The sequence below is a fragment of the Hipposideros armiger genome, unplaced genomic scaffold, assembly GCF_001890085.2.
Source record: "Hipposideros armiger isolate ML-2016 unplaced genomic scaffold, ASM189008v1 scaffold_53, whole genome shotgun sequence".
Lineage (NCBI taxonomy): Eukaryota > Metazoa > Chordata > Mammalia > Chiroptera > Hipposideridae > Hipposideros > Hipposideros armiger.
The window spans coordinates 148,560-172,605 of record NW_017731403.1 but is presented as its reverse complement, the minus strand read 5'-3'; the positions used below and the strand labels follow the sequence as shown (position 1 = coordinate 172,605).

General features: G+C 34.4%; 1 protein-coding gene across 13 annotated transcripts in view; it reads right to left on the bottom strand.

Annotated features, from left to right (window-relative positions):
* The window catches only part of CLOCK (clock circadian regulator), a 120,611-nt gene that overhangs the window by 42,091 nt on the left and 54,474 nt on the right, over positions 1–24,046 (bottom strand). For 12 of the 13 annotated variants that reach the window (XM_019640851.1, XM_019640848.1, XM_019640847.1 and 9 more), the window contains 5 exons: positions 18,877–18,966; positions 16,353–16,412; positions 14,308–14,456; positions 11,170–11,261; positions 5,692–5,781 (listed from right to left, as the gene is read on the bottom strand). In XM_019640851.1, coding sequence (XP_019496396.1) covers positions 5,692–5,781; positions 11,170–11,261; positions 14,308–14,456; positions 16,353–16,412; positions 18,877–18,923 — 438 coding nt within the window. In that variant the 5' untranslated portion in view covers positions 18,924–18,966. The remainder of the gene's footprint in view (positions 1–5,691; positions 5,782–11,169; positions 11,262–14,307; positions 14,457–16,352; positions 16,413–18,876; positions 18,967–24,046) is intronic. The other variant, XM_019640857.1, reaches the window with a different exon arrangement.

The following is a 24,046-nucleotide window of genomic DNA, read 5'->3' as shown; positions in this document are numbered from 1 at the left end:
CTGTTCCCCTTCCCCCAATTCCCCAGCGTTGTTCCCATCCCCCCAATTCCCCAATAAAAATCTTTAAAAAAAAAAAAAAAGAACAATTAACTCAAAAAATATATATATATATAATAGGACTAACAAAGCTGATTAGAAAAATCTGTGGCTACAAGATGTAGCCCTACCATATATTCAAACCTCTGATAACTTATGGTGATATACACTACAACAAAAGGACCAAATGATTAGCCTCACGTGAAGAAGAGGTTTGACTTTGGTGTCCTTTCAATTGTCCAATGTGTCCTGTCCTTTCTTTATTTCATCTTTTCCAGCCATCTATCCTGTATCCCATTGTCAAAAAGCCTTGCTGTTACTTAACCCCAGCCCCTAAAAGAAGGGGCAAGTAATATGCCACACATTATAATCCTTGCTCAAATATGGCTTCAATTAAGGTTCATTAATCAACAGTAACTTAACAAACATCAGGTTGCCTACAATGTACCACAGCTGTGTTATCAAAGATGAATAAGATAATTCCTATCCTTAAGAGCCGCTGACAAGAAAACTTCAGTAGCTTCACATTTTCTACAAAATCCAGTCTATTCTTCTTGGTTTCTCTAAATTTTTAAACTTCCCTGTGGAATTCTGGGGATACTGAAGTGGTATCTCAAAGACTGTGGAAGTGAGAGTGGGGGATAAGGGAGACGAAAAGGAGCTGTGAAGGCATGGTTAAGGGTCTTTGCTGCTGTATTCACAAAAGCAGCTCCACTTTGGTTTTGTTCCTATTTTAAACTCTGTAAAGGTTTTATTTGAAAAAAGAGCTCCATGTCTTAAAAACTAAAATAAAACAAAAAACAATCAAACAACAACAACAAGAGAGCCACTTGGGAGGTGGGAGGTGGAAAAGGGCATTTTACTATACTCTAGGAACAAGCCACACATTCACATTCTTGTCTTTTCTCTAGTCCTCAAAGTCCACCCATGAAGTGGAATATCTGTCCCCTTTTTCTCCACATATCTGTATCCTCCATCTTTCAAAGACCAGTTCATATTATTTCTTTCAAAAAACTATTCTCTTAACATAATCCACAGTAAAAATAATAAAATTCTTTTAGTACTTATTACTCATTCATTTCCCATAAAAATATTTGTTAATCATATTTTAATGTCTATGTACTACTGTCCATAAGTAAATAGAAGTGCCCTATCTCATATCTTTATCTCCCACCCTTCAAATCAAGACACAGTAACACTGTGCCTTGCATATATAACAGTTATTAGAATAGTAAATGATTTTGGATTATGGAGTTATTTGATAAGAGGTAACTACATTAAAAATATATCTGTATTTTAACAAGGAATTTTTCTGAAAGTCTGAGAAGCCTCCAGAACAGAACTAATGCACTGAAAATTCAGGCATGAGTAACAAAAATGCTAGAAAACTGCCTTTTACTGACAAAATAAAGTAACAAAACATAGGCATTGGTATTAATGCAAAAATAGTCTTAGAGAAATAAGACACCAATTTGAAGAACTAAAACTTTCATTCTGGAAATGATTCTAATTTTCTATTATTATTTATTCTTACTGATAATTTCTTCTACAATTTCAGTAAATTATAATTTGACCTATGTCACCCTTTCTTTTCTAGCTATAAATTTATAGTGTTTCATAGTCATAGAGAAAAAAATATGAATGGCTATTATAGAGTGGCTTGATCACCAGCATTGCTTCCCCACCATTCTTCTTTCCCTGACACTGTAATCTGAAATATCAGAGTTAGCAGGCAACTAATTAACTAATGTGTCAAACTTGCCATTAACTACTAAATTTAAAATCTCTAAATTAAGCTAATCATACTTGATATTGCCATACCATCCACTCAGTTCCTCCACACAATTCAAAAGAAAAGAAAATAGCAGCTATGGACCCTTTCATCTCCCTCAATCATTTTCATGAAGAAGAAATATAAATCCTGCTGACTTAGTTATATGACATAAATCAATAGCTTTTCTATTTTTCTACATTAAGTCAATGGGACCATTTGTGAAAATTATTAACTGTTACCAATTATCTTTTGCCCCAGGTAGATAACCAACAGTTAAACAAATAACTGCTGTAGACAGTACTTGTTCCACAGAAAAATGTCAAATATATGTTGAATATAACATATTCAACACATATTTTTAAATAACTGTGTTCCTCATGTACAGGCATAAGGAACACAAAGTATGGCCCTATCAAATAAGCTTTCATAATCATGTAACTATTCAAAAAAATTCTAAATCATATTTCTGCATACTGCATTTATAGCAAACAAAGACTGTACTGACTTTCTTTAAACACATTTTTGTTTCTATTTCCAAACTTTCACATTAAGGTGATTAGAGAAGAAAAGGCTCATCTAGTATCTTAATAGTGGCACTTTCAGTCTTGGACTCTGTTACACTGTAATGTGGTTAATCATCTTCCCCTATATGACTTGGTTACAAATTCAATATACTAGTCTCTCTGAGGAACACATCTGAGCACATGTGAGGAAATCAATCTTAACACACCGAGGACAGGGCATTTAAATGTATAGACGCAAATCTGTGTCACCGGTCCACAATGTATTAAGTTGTAAAATTTTACAAATGTTGAAGTTTGCAATAGAGTAAGAGACCGACTTTGTGTTTTGGCAGTTCCACAAAAGTGTTACACAATTAAGTCTAATTTCTCTGGGTTTCATGTTTCTTGCTGATAACATGAAGAAGCTGGGCTAAGGAAGTCTTTGGCACTGAGGTGGCATGAACCTATATATAACTTTGTCACAGAAGGCCAGACCAGGAGGAAAAAAAAAAATTCCATTGTTTCCTTTGCAATCTCAAAATCAATAAAGCATTTATGCCCAATTATTAGACATAAATAGGCTAAAATGTGCTTTAAATTGATTTCATAAGTATGAAGTGACAAAGTTAAGATAATATTTTGTTTTTGCAGGACCTGTAGAATCAGTTTTGTAGTTTTACAGTCAGATTTAAAATTTTTAAGTCATATTGACCACTGATTAAGATGGCAAGTTTTAATTTCTCAACAGAACTGAATTACAAACACTAAAGTCTATCTTAGGGATTTGTAAATGTTTCTTGCCTTCTGAGCAACAACCAAAATTCTATTTTAGACAAAATTGGTGTATATATATTAAAACACAAAGAAAGGGACACCACTGTTTTAAACCTTTTGTTTAGTATCTGTTACAGCTTAATTATAATGGCAACCCAAAACAGATAATCACACATTTTTTCCTTATGTGTTTAAGTATTATTTCATTTTCTCAGAAAATGCTTGCGTTTACATTCTCAAACCGTCAGATAACATACAATTCAGCAATGTCAGTGATACGAAGAAGTGTCTGTAGTATCTGGTAAGCAGCAAAACATTGTATTAATAAAGGATACTATTAACTCAGTAAGGAATGAAATGGGTCTATTGGATCAGCAGAATCTCCTCTGCCCAAAAATTCACCTGCCTGCCAGTCTACATGCTTTGGCTGACACACAAACAATAAAAAAGACCCAGAAGATGTTAGTAACAGAGGAAACCGGGTATGCAGCATATGGGAACTCAGTACAATCGTCTCAATTTTTCTATAAATCTAAAAACAGTTCTAAAATCAGTTTTAAAAAAATACAGGAGGAATGGGAAGGCAAAGAGGCTTTTCATTGGGGGGGGGAATGTTAATGATCAAATGCTTGGATCCCAACTACACCTGTCACATGTTGTCTATTTCAAAAAGCAATTAAACTTTACTGCACTAAATATCCAACAACAGTATGCCAGTAGGAAGAATTTTAAAAACAGCCACATCAAATAGACTACTCATTTTAATGCATTCAATACATAATTACTGAATGTCTCTGAGAAACTAGCTAAACCATGTGGATACAGAGAAAAAGTCCCTGCACCTAAGACGTTTATACCTACTACAATCATCCAAGTAAACAGAAAAATTACAATTCACTATAAGTGTCATGATGGCAATACATATAAGATAACATGAGAACAGAGAGGAAGTTCTTTTGAATGGAGTTCAAGGAAAGTACCCAAGAAGCAGGCTTTCAAAAAGTGTGACCACATTGCAAATGATGCTCTGCATTTACCGTATTTGCCAGCGTATAAGACGATTTTTTGGCGCTGAAAAATATGCCTCCAAGTGGGGGGTCGTCTTATACGCCAGGTACACTTCAGATAGACTGCCCATAGTGCTTGCCCCGTGCCATAGTGGCCTCCCGATGCCCGCCCACTTCATTCCACATACCGTTCAGGCATCAGCAGCGCTGCTGGGTGTATGCTCGGCTGTTATGCGATTTTACCACACTCGCAAAATCGCTCACAGCCGACCATATAACAAACTCTGTATTTTGAGTGGAAATGTTAGGGGGTCGTCTTATACGCCGAGTCGTCTTATACGCCGGCAAATACGGTATTTAAATTAGTTAATCTTATCTTAATTGTATCTTAATCATATAATGGGTTTCTTTCCCTAGTTTTTTTCAATATGTAAATATTTTTTAAAAAAAAGAGTTGGCCAGAAAATTCAGTTAATCGGTCTATCCTTTTCTCTGTCCACACTAGTTTACTTACATGTTGTTATAATCTCATTGTTTACTCTCAAACAATTTCTAGATGTCCGACTAATCACCTACTATTTGAGCTTAGTGTTAAGGAAAGCCTCTAGAAAAGCAGTAAAGCCAAGTCATTTTCTGTGTGAGCCAAAGAAATCGCCAAATTACTTACTGCCTGGCTTTCAGTAAGAAATTACCTTTTTAGAATGTGGCCTTTTAAGTATACAGTCCATTGTCTATAGAAAGTATGAAGTGGCAGAGAAATCAGAGGGAGGAAGATACTGCTTTTCAATATCTCTTGAAAGAGATCTTTACAAAACATTACTTTGTATTGTTATAAATTTTCAAGAGAACAGGTCTTTTAAGAGTAATTTATAAGTAACTTTAGAATATTTATACCACAAGCCTTGTCTTAGAAAGAACATCCTATATTAAATATTATAAAAATTTCAAATTAATAAAAATTGTAAACTGTAGCAGGGCACCAAGCATAATGTCTGGTACAGAATAAATTTTCAATAAATACATGTTAAGTAAAACAACAAACATGTAATTCAGGTATTCACCATCCTAATAAAAATGATACAATATAATTATTTTCTAATTCTGTACCCTTTCTGTCACATAACAAATTGAATATGGCCATTATAACATTATCAATTCAAGCCACAGAGCACAAAAGTTCTGTATCTATTATTTTTAGTGTGTCCTTATATGTCATTCTTTTGAGAAAATGATTTATGAGTTACTCTAGCTGCAACAAGTATGTAGTAGAAATTTATTCTCAAGACATTCTCAGTGATTTACCATCATCTTCACTAGGCTGATTAAAAAGGGAACACTGAAAATTTCGTATTAGAAAAAAGAGGGCAGGAAGAACAGAGGTTGGATACAGTGGTCGTTGAATATTCAATTACTACAGGTGAGAAAGTCAGGACTGACCTGAGAAAGCACTGCCATGCTAAAACATAGGCATATTTAGAGCTCTTCTCCCCAACTCTACTCACTGTTCACCACTGCTCTGGACGCACACTTCCCAGTGTTTTAGAACGTTTAACATAGGCTTTAAAAAAGAAAGAGATCACAGGATTTTTATACTTACTGGTAAATGTTCAAGTAATGAAGTTACACTCTCAGACACATATATTATACTTCCATCAGTCATGATTGCTAAAAAAAACCCATCAAGAGCCTGAAATTAAACATAGTGGTCAGTTAAATGAAAAGAAAAACGTATTTCACAAGACAGAAATAAAAATCTAACTTACCAAATGACAAAGCACTTAACGTGGAAATTTCCAGAGTACTGTCAAAATGCTAGCTTTTCCCCTTTACAATACTATAGTATATATCTTTGTGCATTTTTAAATGCTTCTGGAAAAAAATCCCTCTATGGCCATCTATTGAACAGCTGGTTTCTAAAAAATAGACTTAATGTTCTACTTTTATCCTATGTGTATTAGATGAAGATGGCCTTATTTGAAGATGCTACTGTTTCCAAAGAATGCACATCATCAGTGATATGTCTGGCACACAAAAGAACACATTATCACCTTTTGGATATATTAACAGAGAGGTGTATGACTGAAGTGTAGGGAGATACATGGGAAATAGTGAAAGGGAAATAAAGCTGAAAACATAGGCCAAGGTCAGATCATGGAATCTTGAATACCAGATAAAGACAGAAGGACTTTGTTCAAGCATAGTCTGGAAGCAGCATGTAATATGGATTTAGAGGAAAAAGACAATTAAGTTAGGAAAACCTCAGTGGCTTTTGGAATAGTCAGGGAAGTTAATGAGAATCTGAATGAAACTAGCAGCAATAAGCATTGAGAAGAAAGAACTCAAGACAAGCATTGAGAAATGTGAGAGTTTAAAAGAGAAGCCAGCACAGGGGATACAATACTTAATAATAAAGCAATCCTGTACTTTATACATTACAAAGTTATTTTCATTTGACAATCTTAGGCACAGAAGTGACAGCTGAAGAAATGAGATTTGCAAAAGATCTGCATGCCAGGCAAAATCCTTGGGGGAATTATCTACATACACGTAGGGATGAAGAGAAGGAAAAGTAACAGAGACAATGACAGAGAAGATAGAATACACTGTCAATGAGGACGTCAACAGAAGAGAGAACAAGGTGAGTGAAGAGGAAGAGGGACGGTTCCATGTAAAATGAGATCAAATAGCACAAGAAATGAGAAATTAAGACATGAATTTGGTGATTTTCAAAAGAGTTATGTCAATAGGAAGGTTAGTTAGACACCAGTGAGTTTAGAGATGAGTGCATGATCAGAAGGAGATTATAAATCACTCTTCCAAAAACTTTAGAATGAAAGAAAGGAGAAATCAAAGTTTTAAGGGGACCACGTATCAAGGAAAGGCATTAAAAAAATTAACTGAACTATATTTGCAGGCTGAGGGAAAAGAAGATCCAGTGGAAAAGATGTTGAAGATGTATAGGAAAAATATACCAAGAGGAGTTCCTCGTCTCCTATTAGAATAGTTTTCACACTAAATTTGGATTTAATTGTAGGGCTCTCTCAAAGGATAGCAATCTCTAGTATGTATCTTCTTCAACACTGTATCTGCAGTACCTACTATAAGTATAGCATACAGCAGATAAAAAAAATACTTGTATATAATTTACAGACCTGGGAATTAGAGCAACCTCCCTCTACTTCTAAGTAATGGTTGAAGTATACTGGAGAGAGATTTGAATATGAGAAAGAACTTATTTTGAGTAGATGCTTATATTCCACAATGGCTTAGACAAATCCATTCTTGGCTAATACAGAAATAACGCGTGAAAACCTAATTTAAGCAAGTTCATGAAATTATTTTTACAAAAACTCCTTAGTACAGTAATGCCAGTGTTATTATTTCATAAAGAATAGGGTCAAGGTGATGTTAAGAACTAGCTTTTCTCATGTGAAGCTAGACTGTGTCATCTTTGAAAGAATATTAATATTATATTTACTGTGATGAACTACATTTGCTTCTTAAGGCATTTGCTAGGAATTGGAGTACAGCAGCTCTCTTCCGTGAAGAGAATGAACTGAAATCAAGAGCTCTTAATGACTTACTCACTCCTAGGAGCAGAGCCTGCTCTTTCCTATTTCAAAGCAGGCAAAAATTCAGCAGAGAAAAGCCTCCACCAGCATTTCACCAGTCTTAACACAAAGAAGGACCCAGGGCCCAGACTTGTTCCGAGTGGACGGATGTAACTTCCCAAGTAGGTAAGTGGGTAACCAAAAAACTAAAGGGGCCTTGAGAAGGGCCCTGAGGAGGAAGAGAGAGATGTGGAAGAGCGAGCAATACAGAAGACATCCTCATCTCAGGACTGAAGACACATCCCTTTTCCACACTGCATGATACAGAGGAAAGGTTCATTAGTTAAAACTCCTGGACTTCCTAGTTGATATCTACTTGACCGACGATAAAAGGACTGTGTAAACCTTCACTGTTAGTGAGTGTTTAATCTGGGGAAGACAAGAATGGAAGGGGGAAGAACTTCCTTGTGGATCTATATCTAAGATGAGGCTGACAGGGTACTAGCCCATCCCCTGTAGATTACTGGAGAGTGCTGCCAGCTGCCAAGGGAAAAAACTATATGCTAGAGATGACTTCACATAAAGATGACTTTGCATAGAGATCTGATGGTCAGGCTAAACTGCCCCGATTTCCTTGACTACTCTACCTCCCCAAGGGTAGCAAGGAATATTCTTCAGGCAACAGAGACAAGAGAGGAAGGTATGGATGGCAATGGAGGAATGGAGAGACAGCCAACCAAAAGTTACAAGTGAATTTTAAGATCTCAGTCCCAGTTCTTCCATTCATTAGTCATCTGACTTGGTCAAGTTGCAACTTCTCCAGGCCTCATCCATAAAATGAAGAGGCTGAGGTGAACAATGTAATCTCTCCTACCAGCAGCTCAAACATTCCAAGATATAGCCTACATCTGAAATTCTGCTGAAAATGGTATTTGGACTTTCTATGTGTAATCTGATCAACACTACTAGTCAACAGTAACTAACTAAGTTAGTTGGACCCAGGTTGTAATATATACACACTTTTATATATAGTTTTCAATCTTTACTTAATAGTTATAAATACTAAAAATAAAAAATATACTTGACATATTAAAAATAAGTAAAAGTAACATTTTTTTCAGGAATGTAATCCTAAAAGCTGTGAGGATAATCATGAGACAACTAATTTAAACTTAAAATATTTTAAATATATTAAACTTTTCTCTGTTGTATATTATAAATAATGTAATAATCTCTAGAATCTTTGATTTTTAAAAATTATTTATCTATGTATGTACTACATGTGTCTTGGCGATTAATAAAGATCTGCCCCTTATGAAGAAAAACCTGAAGACAATGTTTTTCTGTTTAGCTTATAAGTAAATAGGTAATTTACCTTCATTAAGTTTATTAATACATGAGTGTAGATACTGTACCAATTTATAAATTCATAAGAAATTTTTTTACACCAATAAAGCAGGGTAAGTAGTTAATGATTAACATATATCTTATTAAACAATTACATTCGGGCCGGCCGAGTGGCGCGATGGTTAAGAACTGGCCTGGGATGCCAGAGGACCCTGGTTCGGATCCCACATATGAGGGCCAGTGACACTGCCCTCCACAGCTAAGATGCTGAACAACAGCTCAACCTGGAGCTGGGTGGGCTGCCATGAGTCGCCGGCGACCGCGTAGGCTGCAGCCCCTGTGGCAGTGGGTTGCCATGGGCTACCGTGTGTGGCCAGCAGCTAGCGTGAGCGGCCAGCAGCCGCAGTGAGCAGCCATCCAGAAGCCGGCGACTGATCTGCCTTGCCCAGGAAAGGCGCAATGATGGTGCCAACTTGGGCCAGTGAAGCAACGTCCTCCACAACTAGACTGAAGAACAAAACAACAGCAACTTGTCTGTCCCCATCCCCCCAATTCACCAATAAAAATCTTTAAAAAAAAAAAATTACACTGAGGATATAATCATAAAATTAAAATTAAGGTAATTAGTTATTTCCTTTCTCTGTTGTAGACATTAGCTGTGTGCACCCTTTCATAAACATATTTCAAGCATCTAAAGAGATAATTTTGGACAATGTCAAACTACTCTCTAAAAAGAAACATTTAACAAAATCAGAAACTATTGATTTATAACTTAAGTGTCCACTAATTTAAAGTGTTAACTGCTGGTTACTAAGCTAGTTCTATGCTATGGCTAGCTTTCACTGAAAAGAAGTTTTCTGGGTGGCAGGAGTATGCAAAGGGGCTGAGGCCATGGATCAGAGGCTAGTCTACCTGCAGTGAATCCCAGCTGAGCTATTTGCTAACTGCGTTTTTTTCATAATCCCTTTTTTCCTTGATTTCTTCATGTGGATGTAAAAAAGGGATACTTATATTGTCTATGTCATAAGATTATTGAGGATTTACTGAGTTAATAAGTGAAAAATGTTATTTTTCAGATTTTAAGTACAGGTTTAAATATATACAAAATATTTATATTCCAACACACTTTCATATAGTAACATTTCATATGGCAAAATTTCTGCTGAATAAAGACTTCATTAATCTAGCAATTAACTATTTCATCCAAAGTATAAATGGAAAAAAATAACTCATTCATTTGCAAAATACTTTGTTACTTCAGACTTTAGTTAATATACAAAGACACTTGGAGACATGGCCATTACATAGACATACATGACACAGATAAATGCTTCAAGTCTAAAAGAATAGAGCCAAACAGGATAAGAGGAGTAAATTATTTAACAACATCTTCATCCCCACATCAATTGCTTTACTCTATGTCTACTTTCTGCTATGTATATATTTTTCTTGTCCTTAATTATTACTGCCAAAGTATACCACTTGTTTGCTATTTAAGTTTTCATGTTATTCTGATACTGAACTCTGTGTACTTTGTGTGATAGGTATGAGCGACTCAAGATTTTTGTCAATTTTATCATTATTGTATGATGTATGAAGTTTTGAAATTACAAGCAAATATGCTCTGAATTGTTTTCAAAATTAAATTTGTCACAAAAGAATATTTAGTTATTTCCTTTTAAGTTTCCACTTGAATTAAGAAGAGTTGTCTTTCAATGTATATTTCATTTGTTTTATATTTTCAAAGTACTTCATTTAATACCATTTTATGTTGTTTATAGGTAGATTTTAATTTGTTAAGAAATCCTACTGTCCAGTAGGATATATTTCATAAAAATATTTAATATGTGATGAATAATACATATTATTCATTTGAATGTTGCTAGTGTGGTCTCAGGTAGAGAACTTGATAGCTATAGTTTTCTGACTTTTATTAAGCCTTTCAACAGTTCAGGTAATACTGAAAATATAAATATTTGGCATTCATTTACCACATAGTACTGTTTGCTTACAATACTTACATTGATTAATTTTAACTGAAGATAATAGTTTACTGATTTATGTTGACTTAAAACTTTTCAACATTAAATACTGTTAAAACTATACTAAAATTAGTCACCCCTATGATTTATTTTTTGAGGAAAACAAAACTTTTCAAAAATTAAATCTGGACATACCTCTAACATTAATTGTGTAAACTCTTCATTACTAAGGAATGTAGGTTTCCAGTCCTGTCGAATTTCACTAGCATCTGACTGTGCAGTGATTTCTGTAAACAGATTATTTGACACATTAGTGGCATACTTTAACTGTGGGGTGGGCGACTAGGGCAGTACAAAAGTCCTACAAGTTGCCTTCTCTCTTCCCACTTTAACTAAAGATGAGAACCATAGGAGTTACATGTGTTGGTCTAGGTCAGGGGTCGGGAAACTGACTCGCGAGCCACATGCGGCTCTTTGGATGTGTACATGGGGCTCTGAAGTAAAATTGAAAATGAAAATAAAACTATCATAGTTTCATTTATAAAATTTTTAAAGGACATTATTCACATAATGGTGATTTCACTTGTTTTATAGGTCTCGCAAAACTTCGAGGGACAGAATTGGCTCTTCTGTCTCAAAAGTTTGCCGACCCCTGGTCTAGGTAGGTATCAATAAATCCAGGTTTTGGTATGATGAAATATCTGAGTTAACGTGGCAAGTTATCTCCTTGGATTTGGTCTCTTGGAAATCTAGTCTCCTGGGTTTTTCTCTGGGGATTTGTGATAGCCTATGTTCCTGCAAGCCTAAGATTTGCTTCCTGCTTGACACAATGACTAAACAAGAATCAGAACAATCAGATTAGATTAAGCATTAGGAAAATATTCTTTTTCTTCTCCCTTTCCTTGCCATTCAAGTGGTAGAATCTAGAGCAGACATAAGGACATAAGCCACGGAGGTCATGAAGTCTGCTTTTAACAAAGAGGACTTTAGGCCTGCCTACTGGCAGGCAGAAAGATTCCTCCCAGTCTGAGTTGCTCTATTCTTAATTAATCAAGGAGATTGAATTAAGATTTGGGGCAAAAACTTTATAGTAATAACCCCAGAATGATTTTGCTTAGTGTCCTGTTACATGTTTTCTTACTGGCAGGGGCCTGGTCAAAAATTTGGGGGTTGGGACACACATTTTAACAAATTATTATAAGTTTATTTTGCAATGTACTACTTGCTGATAGATTTAGTTATGAGAAAGCTATTCATAAATGATGAAACATGAACCATTAGGTGACAAATGTTTTTTCCATATTTAACTGCAAGCAAAATAAAAATCGATGTCATAAATTTTACTCCACAAAATATACGCTACTTTGTAGTGAAAACTATAGACTAAGTTGTTTTGATTTTTCTACTACCAGATATATAAATATAATGTATTGTTACCCAAATTTGCCAATTAAAAATGCCTATACTAGAATATGAACAGGAACTAAATAGCTACTAACAACTCTGTGGAATGTAGTCACACTTTTCAAATTTACCTCAATGATACAAATTCAGAAAGTAAAATTTCCACAAGAAAATCCCATCAAGTTTAGTTAAGCACAGACTTATTTTAGAGTAATTATTATATAAGAATTTCCTTTTCATTTCAGGTAAATTTTATTTTTTGTGAGAATTACATACCCAATTTTGAAAGAAAAATAAACCTGATCTACTTAATGCTAAAATTAATCCTCTTTTATCAAGGAGAAATGCATGCATACTATTTCATTTCATTCAACAATCATTTATTGAACTCATAATGTCTGAGGATCTGAGTGCGTTAACTAATACAGGATACTGAGATAGTGAGAATACTATTTGTAGAGGTAAAATGTAATGACAACGGTGGCAATAAAAATGAAGACAATTAATTTTGACACATTTACAAAAGGATCAAGAGAGATTGGCAACTGTGATATATAGTACTAAGGAAAATGAAAAAAATCCAAGTCTTCTCAGGTTTGAGCTCTAAGGGACTGAAAGGGTGATGGTGTAAAAATAAAAAAAGGAAAGTTGAGAGAAAGTGGTGACTGGACAAAAGGAAAATAAATTCAGTTTTGGATGCGCTGAGTTTGAGGACATAAAAAAGATCCATAAGCTATCTGGAAATAAAAGATGAAGAGTTTGCATCTAAAAATACAGAGTTAGTAGTTTAACAGAGACAATAGTTGAAGCTATGGAGTGAGATAACCAAGGAAAAATGCGTAGAGAAAGCAAAAATGCAAAAGATAAGACCTTGAGAGCTGTCACATATAGAAGGCAGAAAAAGAAAACGGAGTTAGTTTCAGTTAGGAAGGGAGCAATGAAAAAGGGCAGTATAACACAGGGCAAGGGAAAAGCAAGTCAGTGGAGGATGGATTAAAATTTCCAGTTCTTCAGACACATGGAAGAGGATGAGGTGTAAGAAAAGCTATTGCTTTATTGGCAGCAGAGAAGATGGGGGTAATGGCATTAGTGAAATGGACAAAAATAATTTCAAAGAGTGGTGGAGCATAAATCAGGCTAGTAATGCATTAATGCCTAGTTTTGCAGTTTCACTTGCAACTGAAAAAGGACACGTCCTTTTACAAGTTTTTCATCTATTGTCAATTACCAAAATACTTAATATCCTTTAAATTTTCTTTTCATGACTTATTTAGGCAAAGTGATTTTCTTCGATAAATAAATGATCCCTTTATTTTAAACATACTGTTTATTTCCTAGGTATATGCTGAAACAATCTTTTAAAATGACATACAAGGCCCTCACAATCTGTCTCTTTCCTTTCTCTCAAATATGCCTGAAACTTTCCAACTCAAACGATGCTCTCGTTAAACTGAATTTTCCGTTTCTCTGCTTTTGCACATACTATTTCCCTCCGTGTGAAATGCTGTTTTCCTTACTTAATCTAAAAAGCGGGCTCAGGTGAAAAATCAACTATTATTAAGCCTTCCCTACATTCTTTCCTGTGTTTTCACAGCAAGTTTAAAGTTTACAAGCACTCTACCTCTTATTATTTGCAATCTGATTAGCTGCTTACATGTCTGTCTCCCTTGGCCTGAGTTACTCGAGGTCCAGGACTGTTACCCTGCACCATGAGAATCTTGAATATAGTAGGCACTAAATAAATGTTTGTTGAATGAAAGAAAGAACACACCAGGAAGTCTTTTAAAAAGCAACTGATTTCTTTCTCTTAAAAAAGGTTAGGAAGTATCTAACCTTAACCATCACTGACAAGATTCTATCATTATGCTTTAAGGGAGAGTCTGTCATAAAATATATATGTATATCCATTTCACAAAGTTAAAAATTTACCTTTATGTTTTCGTAAAAAATCAATGCTCTTCTGTAGAACGGTAGATTTGTCCATCTTTCTAGCATTACCAGGAAGCATGGATCCCAGCTCCTTAATGAGAACATTAAATTGATCTCTACGTTTCTTTTCAGATTTGTTTCTAGATACTCTAAAGAAATAAAAAATTAAATAAGTAGTTTTCAAACAATCCATTTAATTACACAAATAGTTTAATATAATGCTCGATTTGCACACAACCATATAGATGTACTTCTATCAATGTAGATGGTAATATACATTTATCTCCTAGTTTGCCAACATTATACAGTTAATTTGGGCAATAATTTTTCTTTTCAATTTATTGTTATAGAAACTTTTACATATTAGGCATCTGGCATACATGTTTTTATGAAAATGCCAAAAAGACAAACTGCATTCAAATCTCAGGTTTCATTTAACCTACTATTTACCAAGAATTTCTAATTTCATCCTAAGGCTATATTATATTACCGAGATACATTTTGTGAAAGTATATATAATGTGTAAATACAAATTACTAAAAATTATTGAATAGGAGAAAGTTATCCATCTCTTGTAAGTTTTAAATTATAAACAGAAATCTAAAAATGAGAATTTTCCTACCCTCAGGCTTACCCACACATTCTTCCTCTTTATTCCTATATTCCAACCTCCAACACAGAGCTGTAATCATTTGTTTGCATATCTGTCTCTCCATTAGGCAGTGATCTCCTTGATAACAGAGCCCAAATTTTTTCATCTAAGTACTTAGGCATAACACTTAACATACAGTAACCCTTCAAAACATATGTGCTAAATGAATAATTACTATTATTCTATGTGAAGCAGTAACCAGTAAATACTTAATTGCACTGAGACCTCTTGAGACAAGTAATTACAGTACAATTATTTATAGAGCAATTAACAATTCTTTAATACCTCTAATTATCTGCTTTATGAAGTCGAATTTTAGAATTCAGTTTTTGTTTAAGCAAACTAGACTACTTTCCCAAAAGGTCAGAGGATAATTTTATTTAATTTTTGGTTTGTTTTTCTGTAAAGAACAAGCATCTACTCCGTAATAGTACTGGGAAAAAATACAATTGCACAAATCTTTTAAGAAAAAAGATATTAACTGATTGCCTCATTAAACAGTGAATGCTTGCTATAATGGCAAAGACTATGCTAACAAGGGCTCAGGATACTGGGGAGAGACAAGCCCCCAAAGTGTTTACTGCCCACTCTGAATGACTACACACATGGCTATAGTGCTACCTGAACCCTCCTTCTTGATACTATAATTAACTTTCAAAGTTCCTATTTAAGGTCGAAGCCCCCACCCTCACCACCATGGTTCTAACTCCCATTCCCTCACCTACTTGATAATCCCTCTCCAACAATTCTCCCCTCCCTCTCCTTATTATCTACTTTCCTTTGTATAGGTGAATGAAGGCATGTGAAAGAACACAGGCAACAACTCTGAAAGACCTCCCAATAGCTAAAGTTGGAACAATCTGAGCCACAAATCACACTGAAGCATAACATAAAGTACAAAATAAATATATATGAGTCCATACAGATATAAATAAATAGGAAAGAGACCATTTTTTAACAGAAGAATTCCAAGTATGTGTAGAGGTGGAGCTTAATTCCCTGGATCCTTGCTTTGAAGGTGGGCTACACTTACAACTCACTTCCAAAGAATAGGATAGGTTAAGGGAAAAACAATAACCACAATGGAAAAATAGTAACTACAACAGTAACCACAATGGTGAATCCAGGCAAACCCTAAGTGTAGGTTAGCATCCTTGGTGATGTCATATAGATACTATGCACCCATAATATAATTTGATGAGATGGGCATGTTTAAAGGATAATTTTATTTAATTTATTAACTGTATAATGATATTCTAAGCTCTTCCCCCTAGCTATTATATCTAAGTTCTTAAGGCAGATAGCGTTTGGAAATCAATGATTTACTCTTTATTTACTATTACAATTACTTATTAGTCATCTATTTACTATTTTACATCTTAAGTTGAACTACCTTTTTGCTTTGTCCTTGTCATCTTCTTCCACCAACCCATCAAAAATACTACCATCATCTCTAGAAGAAAACAGAAAGTGGATAGAGAAAATAAGATCAAACTTAATAAGCAACAGCAATACTAAAATGATATGTGAATAAAACAGTTATATACTCGAATTTCTGTGGTTAATGGACTGCTTAAATTCAAACTCAATAACACTAACCTGTTTCTAATAAATGTTAGAAAATTAAAGTTGTCATTTTTGTTCCATTTTTAAATTTATTACAAATGTGAATTTTAAAACTACTTACTTTAGCTGTACTATGTGTACACAACACATTAAACCAGTGGAAACCTACAGAAAGTCGGTCTATTTGCCATTATATGAAATGATTCAGCGAAACTATTTTTAATTATAATAGCATAGTTTAAAAATGTATTTGAGACATTCACTTCATAAAACCATAAACCACTCATAAACATCACAGTACCTAGCATATTAACTTATATTAATACATTTTCATTCATTATTGATTCATTTAGTAAATATTTATTAGCATTTATATGCCAGGCTTTGTTCTGGACGTGGTTACGAGCAGTTAAGCAGACATATAGACCACTCTCCTATATCTTATTTTCTAGTAGAAACAAATCAACACAAAAATATGACAGTATGTTTGTTTTTTAAATGGGGGGTGATGTTTTGGTTACAGGGTGGGTTACTTTACCCTGAGTGGTTAGGGAAGGACTTGTTGAGGTGGGGACATTTGAGCTGAGATCTAAGTAACAAGAAAAGGTTAGTTATGGGAAGACGTGGGGAAAGAGCATTCTATTAAATGAAATCAAGAGCACTGGTGTGTAACCTAAGGAGCAATAGTTAATAGTCTCAGGTGATTTACAAGCTTTTACATAAATTCACTATTCAGTCCTATTTACACCTTTTTTGTGGCCTATAAAGTGCCTGCTGGACCCACTACTAACATCATCTATAAATTTTGCATCATAGAGGTCCATGTATGGACTTTTGGGAGGTCCATGTATGCACTGAAATTTGTGAAAAGTTTGGTATGTATATGCATTTTATTGAGGAGAAAGTTCATAACTTTCATCATACTCAGAGAGATAATGAACTCACTCTGGGTGGTGAACACACAATGCAATATATAATAGATGATGTATTACAGAATTGTAGACTTGAAACCTATATGATTTTACTAACCAATGTCACTCTAATAAATTTGATTAAAAAAAAAAGAACCACTGCTTTAAGTCCAAACACAAAGATGTCATTCTAGGTGTCATATTGTTTAAAATAGGAATTGGCAATCACTCAGAAGTATAATGCCCAAATCATATTTACTCTCTCAGGAGCAGTGAAGAAACATCCTTTCTGAGAAGAAGACTACACATAGGTTCCACCTGAAACTATGGCATAGCCCAAATCTATGGCACTGGTACAGGCAGGCCTAAGGAAACTCCTTGCCCCTTAGAGCTTAAGTACTGGTGTAGTATATAATTTCACTGTTTATCTCTGGAATGGGAGATGGGCTGCCCCCAGATGTCAAAAGTCATTTCTGTGCCGAACTCTAGCTAAAAACTCTTAAAGAATCCCCTATGAAAGAATCACACAGTACACTATAATACAAGCACACGAACCTTGGTGTGACAGGCAGACCAACACAGGTCATAATTCCAGCTTATCACTTACTATGTGACCTTAAACACATTATTTAACCTCTCTGACCTAGTACAGTACCTGTAAAAGTACAGTACCTCCCATACCTGTAAAATCTCACAGAATAATTGTGAGGTTAAATAAAATAACATACATACAAAAAGTACTCTGCACATTAGCTAGCTGTCAAACAGTAGGTGCATAAAAAAAAATGTTATTCTATTTCACCAAATTTCAGATACTACTGACTATAAGACTTATCAGTATTTTATGTGCCACTCTGAAAGAAAAAAAATGCTACCAATTAAACTATGATAAACCAACTAACTGTAAGATGAATCCCATTGTCAGAGATCTTAAAATGCAAAAAAAGAGTCTTAAAATCAAAGAAACAAGGAGATTTATCCTTTTCCCACGAGTAAGATTTAAAGATTATAATTTCAACTAATTAAATCCTAATTATAGTTACCTCTTAACAGTCACAAATGCTAAAATGCTTAATGGGATGGAGTTAGTATCCATAAATAAGGGGGGAAAAAAAACAAGAGATAAGGAGATAAAAGATTCCAGAAGGTACCGAGGAAACATCTGCAATTGTCACAATTTCTTTCAGAGCAGCTCTTACCAAATCACTCAAAATTACAGTTTAAAGGCCCACTTAGAACACAAGCCATACGCTCTTAACTTTGGCTCTAGACAATATTAACATACTTTATTTACACTATGTTTGCTCAATACTGAAATTACATGTAATAGTAATTTTATGTTTAAACATAAAACTACTTTTATCAATTTGATACAGACCATTAATAGTGAATTTTAAAAGAGCTTTATGTATTTCAAAATAAGAGTCTCTAAAAACATACCTGTCAACAATCGAGCTCATTTTACTACAGCTTACGGTAAACAACATAACATATTACGTTTTCGTCTTGTGGTAGACATTTGTACTTCTCCTTGAATGGAAAGAAAAATAAACGGTCATTAGTTTTCTAAAAAACTTACTCTACAAACATAGTAATCTTGAGAAACACTATATGTTGTTATAGAGACTTCAAAATATTTTTGTTTGTACTAAAGGTCAGAACATTATTTTCAAGCAAATAGTTTTGGCTGGGGCATATCTGAGATTTTTCTTCTTTCTAAAAAAGGGCTACAGGAAAAAAACCAGAGGTTCATAATTCATTTTCTTTCTACTATAATAATTTAAAAGTTATGCTTAACATTCAGTATATTAGACTATGCAACTATAAATAGGCTGTAATAACACCATCTAATCAGCAATAAACATTTGTTGCAAGCCTATTTTCTGTTAAGTAATATGTTAAACTTGGGAATATAAGGATAAAAGACAATCCCTATAGGCAAAAATTTGGAATTGAATAGGGGGACACATACTTAAATAACTATAAAAGGCATAATGATGATAATATAAGGGGCAACCAGAGGAAATATTATTGATAACAATGAGTTTACCAGGTAGTCTCAACTGTTGTTACTGAAAATATGGTCCAGAGACTATCAGCACCAACAACATCTGTGAGCTTGTTAAAAGACAGAATCTTGGCCCCAACCCAGTCCTTCTGAATCAGAATATACACCTTAACAAGGTCTCCCACCCCATGTGATTTCTATGACCATTTAAAGTTTAAGAAGTAACAGACTAGAAGACAGAAGAGGTTAACAGATGAAAATGATTCTAAGCCACAGGAATAGCAATTGGCAAAGGCACAGGCCTTTGTGAGATGAGGCAGCACTATATTTGAGAAACTTAAGAGGTTTAGTATTTTTTTTTTTGAGAAACATCTAGGTATATTACAACTTAAACTTTTAATCACTAGAGCATAAAATGAGAATAGGACTGGTAGAGGGGTGAAGGCAAGTCAAGTAGAGAAAAAAGTCTTATTATAAAAAGTCGTATACCCAAATTAAAGGAATTAAATTTTACTACTTTAAAACCGAATCATAAGCCTAAAATTTGTCTCTCTACATCTATATCGTTTTTTTCTAAAATGTAAGAAAAGTTTTATCCATACAAGATACTTTGCCCTATAATCATGAGTTGAATATTGAAGAACCACCTTAATTCTAATAAATATCCTAACAGTACTGAGGCACAAAAAATTCTACTTTAACTACATTTTTATTTAATATTTAGAAAACACTGTAAATTACTGTGTAACTTTAATTAAACCAGAGAAGATTAAAGGTGTTCTAAGAACATGAAATTCTAAAATATTCTATCGTTATCAAATGTAGATGCATGAGAGGAAAGGGGGTAACTCTAGATAAATGATGATCCGTTGTCTACGTGGTTTTATGGCTGCAGAGGGAAAACGTAAAAGGCTAAGAGTTCTTAAAAGAAGTGGGGAGTCAGAGGTAAAAGTAGGGAGTCAGGATAAAATACTGATTTTAAGTGTCTGGATCAACATCAGCAGATGGAACTCAGAATTACAGGATTTTGGAGTTAAAGATCACCTAAGTACAGCCCCTTGGCACAAAAGACAGTTATCATGGTAATAATAGAGGTCAGCTCTGTCACTAGAACAGAAAGAACAGTGCAAAGGTACCAGAGCCAATATGGGTGAATTAAAAAAGAACAGTTTGAGTTTAAAGTTAAAAGGCCAGTTAAGAGCCTTAAACGGCACCGAATATATGCTTTTTAATTATCAAAAGGAAAAATAGAGCAAACTAGAAAATAAAAAAGGACCCCAACAATTAGGTCTTGGACTATAGCAAGGGCCATACAGACTATAAGAGTGAATACAAAATGATTCAGAAGATACAGACTGATGCTTTATTAGGCTATTTTACTATCGGTAACAATATTCTTCCAAACATTATTTGTTGTCCAGCTAACTGAACAACATATGACTATATCTTTAACAGCCTAGTCCAAGATCTTTACAATTCCAGCCAATTGATAGACATGTTATATTTAAGGAAAAGGTAAGGAAAGAAGTAAAATAACTAGAGCAATTGTTGGAAGATTCCTCTTGACTTTTTTAAACGGTGTAAAATTAATTTTAACAAAGCAAAGTGGTAATGGGGAAACAATCAAAGGTTCTGTGTGGGGAATACCTTAAGAAGCACATTTTCAGTACAAAAATACTAGCCAGTCACACTTGCACATACTATAGATTCTAATTCAGTTTTAGAAGACATGTGATGTCCTTCAAGGAATTTCAAGTATATACTCTAATATAGATTAAATTTTATTAAGTCTATCTCTTAAATACTGACATTAATAGGCCAATATGGTATACAATAATATGTCTTGAAAGGATGAATTACAGCCATTAGAATTCAAAGTTCACAAATTAAATTATACAAGATCAAGTTACAGCTAGGACACAAATGCTCCTTTGCATACGCAATTTGAGCTCAAAGTCATTCAGTGATATGATTTCCCAGCTGAGTAAGCACCATATTACTATTTTATAACAATGGAGGGCAAGGGCAACTAAAGTCTTTTAAACAGTTTAAAAACAAGCTTTAAAAGTATAACAAATGGGGACATACTAGTAACTGAGAAACTTTATAAACAATGCAAACTTGACCAAATACAGAAGCAGGTATGTTTTTAATTCAGTATGCAATATTACATATAAGTAACAAAATCTCAGGGCTTGGCAGTCCATCTTTGGAAAAGAGCCTTTATGTATAAAATAACTTATTCTGTATTATATATAAACTGCGGTATCTAATGACACCATACTACTTGTCCTATGAAATTCATCTGCTGTCACCTCTCAAGGCTTTCCATTCCTACACCACTATTTCCTCCTCTATGATTGGATTATTCTGATCAACATCTTAGTATTTTATCTTAAGAAAACAAACTTAAAAAAAAAAACTCCCTTGACCCACCAAGGTGCTGCCTTCCGTTTCACAAGAAAACTGGTTGTCAGAGTTGTATATTATTGCTGTTTCAACATCTTTAATTCCATTCTCTTTATTTTAAAATGTGGTGTTTACTTTCACCAATGTATACATGTTCATAGTTTAAAGCATTTGAACAGTTTTACAAGACACTAAAAAATCAGAAATCCTCTGATTCCCATTTCCCACTTTCATCAATTTATCTCTGTTGTCCAATGTAAATATTAAAAGTGTTTGCTTTTGCTCTCAATTGTGCTGTATTTTTTTTAGGCATCATCTATTGAATTCCACAAGAAAAATAAGAATTTAGCTCTCCCCATCCTTACCTCATACACATGCACACTTGCCCAAATTCCCAATATCATAATTTTAGCTAGGCGGTTATATTCAGTTAACATGATTATGACTCTGTAAATGCAAATCACAGCTGAGCCACATAGTATACTACAATTACTTTCTCCTTCTGAGTAGTTTTTTGTAGAGTTAAAAAATGTCTTGTTTTATTATTTACCTAGTTTTCTATATACTTATCACCAGTTTAGCCCCAAACTCTTCCCTAAATCTATTCTTAATATTTTCCAAACATTACACATTCTACCAATTTAATCTTCTCGCAGCCATTTCTCTTGGCACCCTCCGACCTATTTCTATTGGAACTGGATGCTCTCTGTAACTAGTGATCAGCTGTAATCTTGGGATCGCTCTTCACTATCATCCTGGTGATTTTCCTCAGTCTCTATTTAAGTTTCATTCCCTGTTTCTGGTACGGTTTCATCTTTTTTATTAGTTTCCTCTTTTACTTTTGTTGAGTACCTTCTACAATGACTGCCCAAGAAAGGAGACATGCAGGTAAAATTTTTTGAGGCATCACAAGTCCTAAATTGTCATTAGTCTATCCTTCAGCAATTGTATAGCTGGATACTGAATACTGAGTTTGAAATCATTTTTCCCTCACAATTATGAAGGTTCACTATCTTCTACTTTCCAATGTGGTATTAAGAAGTCCAAAGCCATTCTGATAACTGAGCCTTTATATATGACTTACTATTTCTCTTATTCTAGGAGTTTTCCCGTGTTTTAAAATTTAACAGTGATATGCCCTACAATATATACAGTTATGACTAATTTTCCTATCTGTATTGATCACTCTATAGGCTCTTTGTACCTAGAAACTTGTGTCCTCTAATTCTGGAGAGTTTTGTTCTATCATTCTCTATTCTCTATTTCTCCCTTTTATTTACTATATTCTCTCTTTCTGAAACTCCTATTCTTTGAACATTAAAGGTCCTGGACAGTAGCTCCATTTTTTTTTATTCTTCCCTCCCATTTTCTCTTTGCTTTACATTCAATATATCAATATTATTTTTCAGCTCTTCCATTGGGTTTTATACCTCTTAATTTTTTGTTGTCTCTCTTTCATGTTTCATGGATTTATAATCTCCTATTACCTTTCTGAAACTATTAAGTGATAGTTTTGCGTTTGTTTCAATTTTTCACCTGCCAAACTGGTCTCCATTTCCTCTAACTTGGTATTTTTCTCATTTGTTATTGTCTTGAATTCTCACACAAAAGGGTTTCCTAAATTGTCTAGTGATCTCTGGCCACAGGCTCATAAAGATCACTGAAGATCTATGTGATAGGGTTTGCTCACTGTGAACTTAACTGCAGAAATATCACTTTGGAATATTTCTTTGGGGGAAATTCTTAGTATCAGTTATCTTCAGATCTTCTCTTAGGCTGTTTATAATTCCCAGAGACTAATCTTCTAAACTACTGACTGAAAATTATAAAAATTTGGTAGCCTAGGTTCTTAATCCCCCTTTTTTTTAATATGGTATCCTCATTCTCAACTATGTTTTATATCCCTCTATTTTATTCTTGCTAGAGAATAAATTTCATCTTCTGCTGTGATCAAGAATGGGTAGTTGCCGGGCCAGCCGAGTGGCGCGATGGTTAAGAGCTGGCTTGGGACGCCAGAGGGCCCCGGTTCGGTTCCCACATATGAGGGCCAGTGACTCAGCCCTCCACAGCTAAGATGCTAAACAACAGCTCAACCTGGAGCTGGGCTGCCGTGAGTCACCGGTGACGGCGTAGGCTGCAGCCCCTGTGGCAGTGGGTTGCCATGGGCTACCGTGTGTAGCCAGCAGCCAGCGT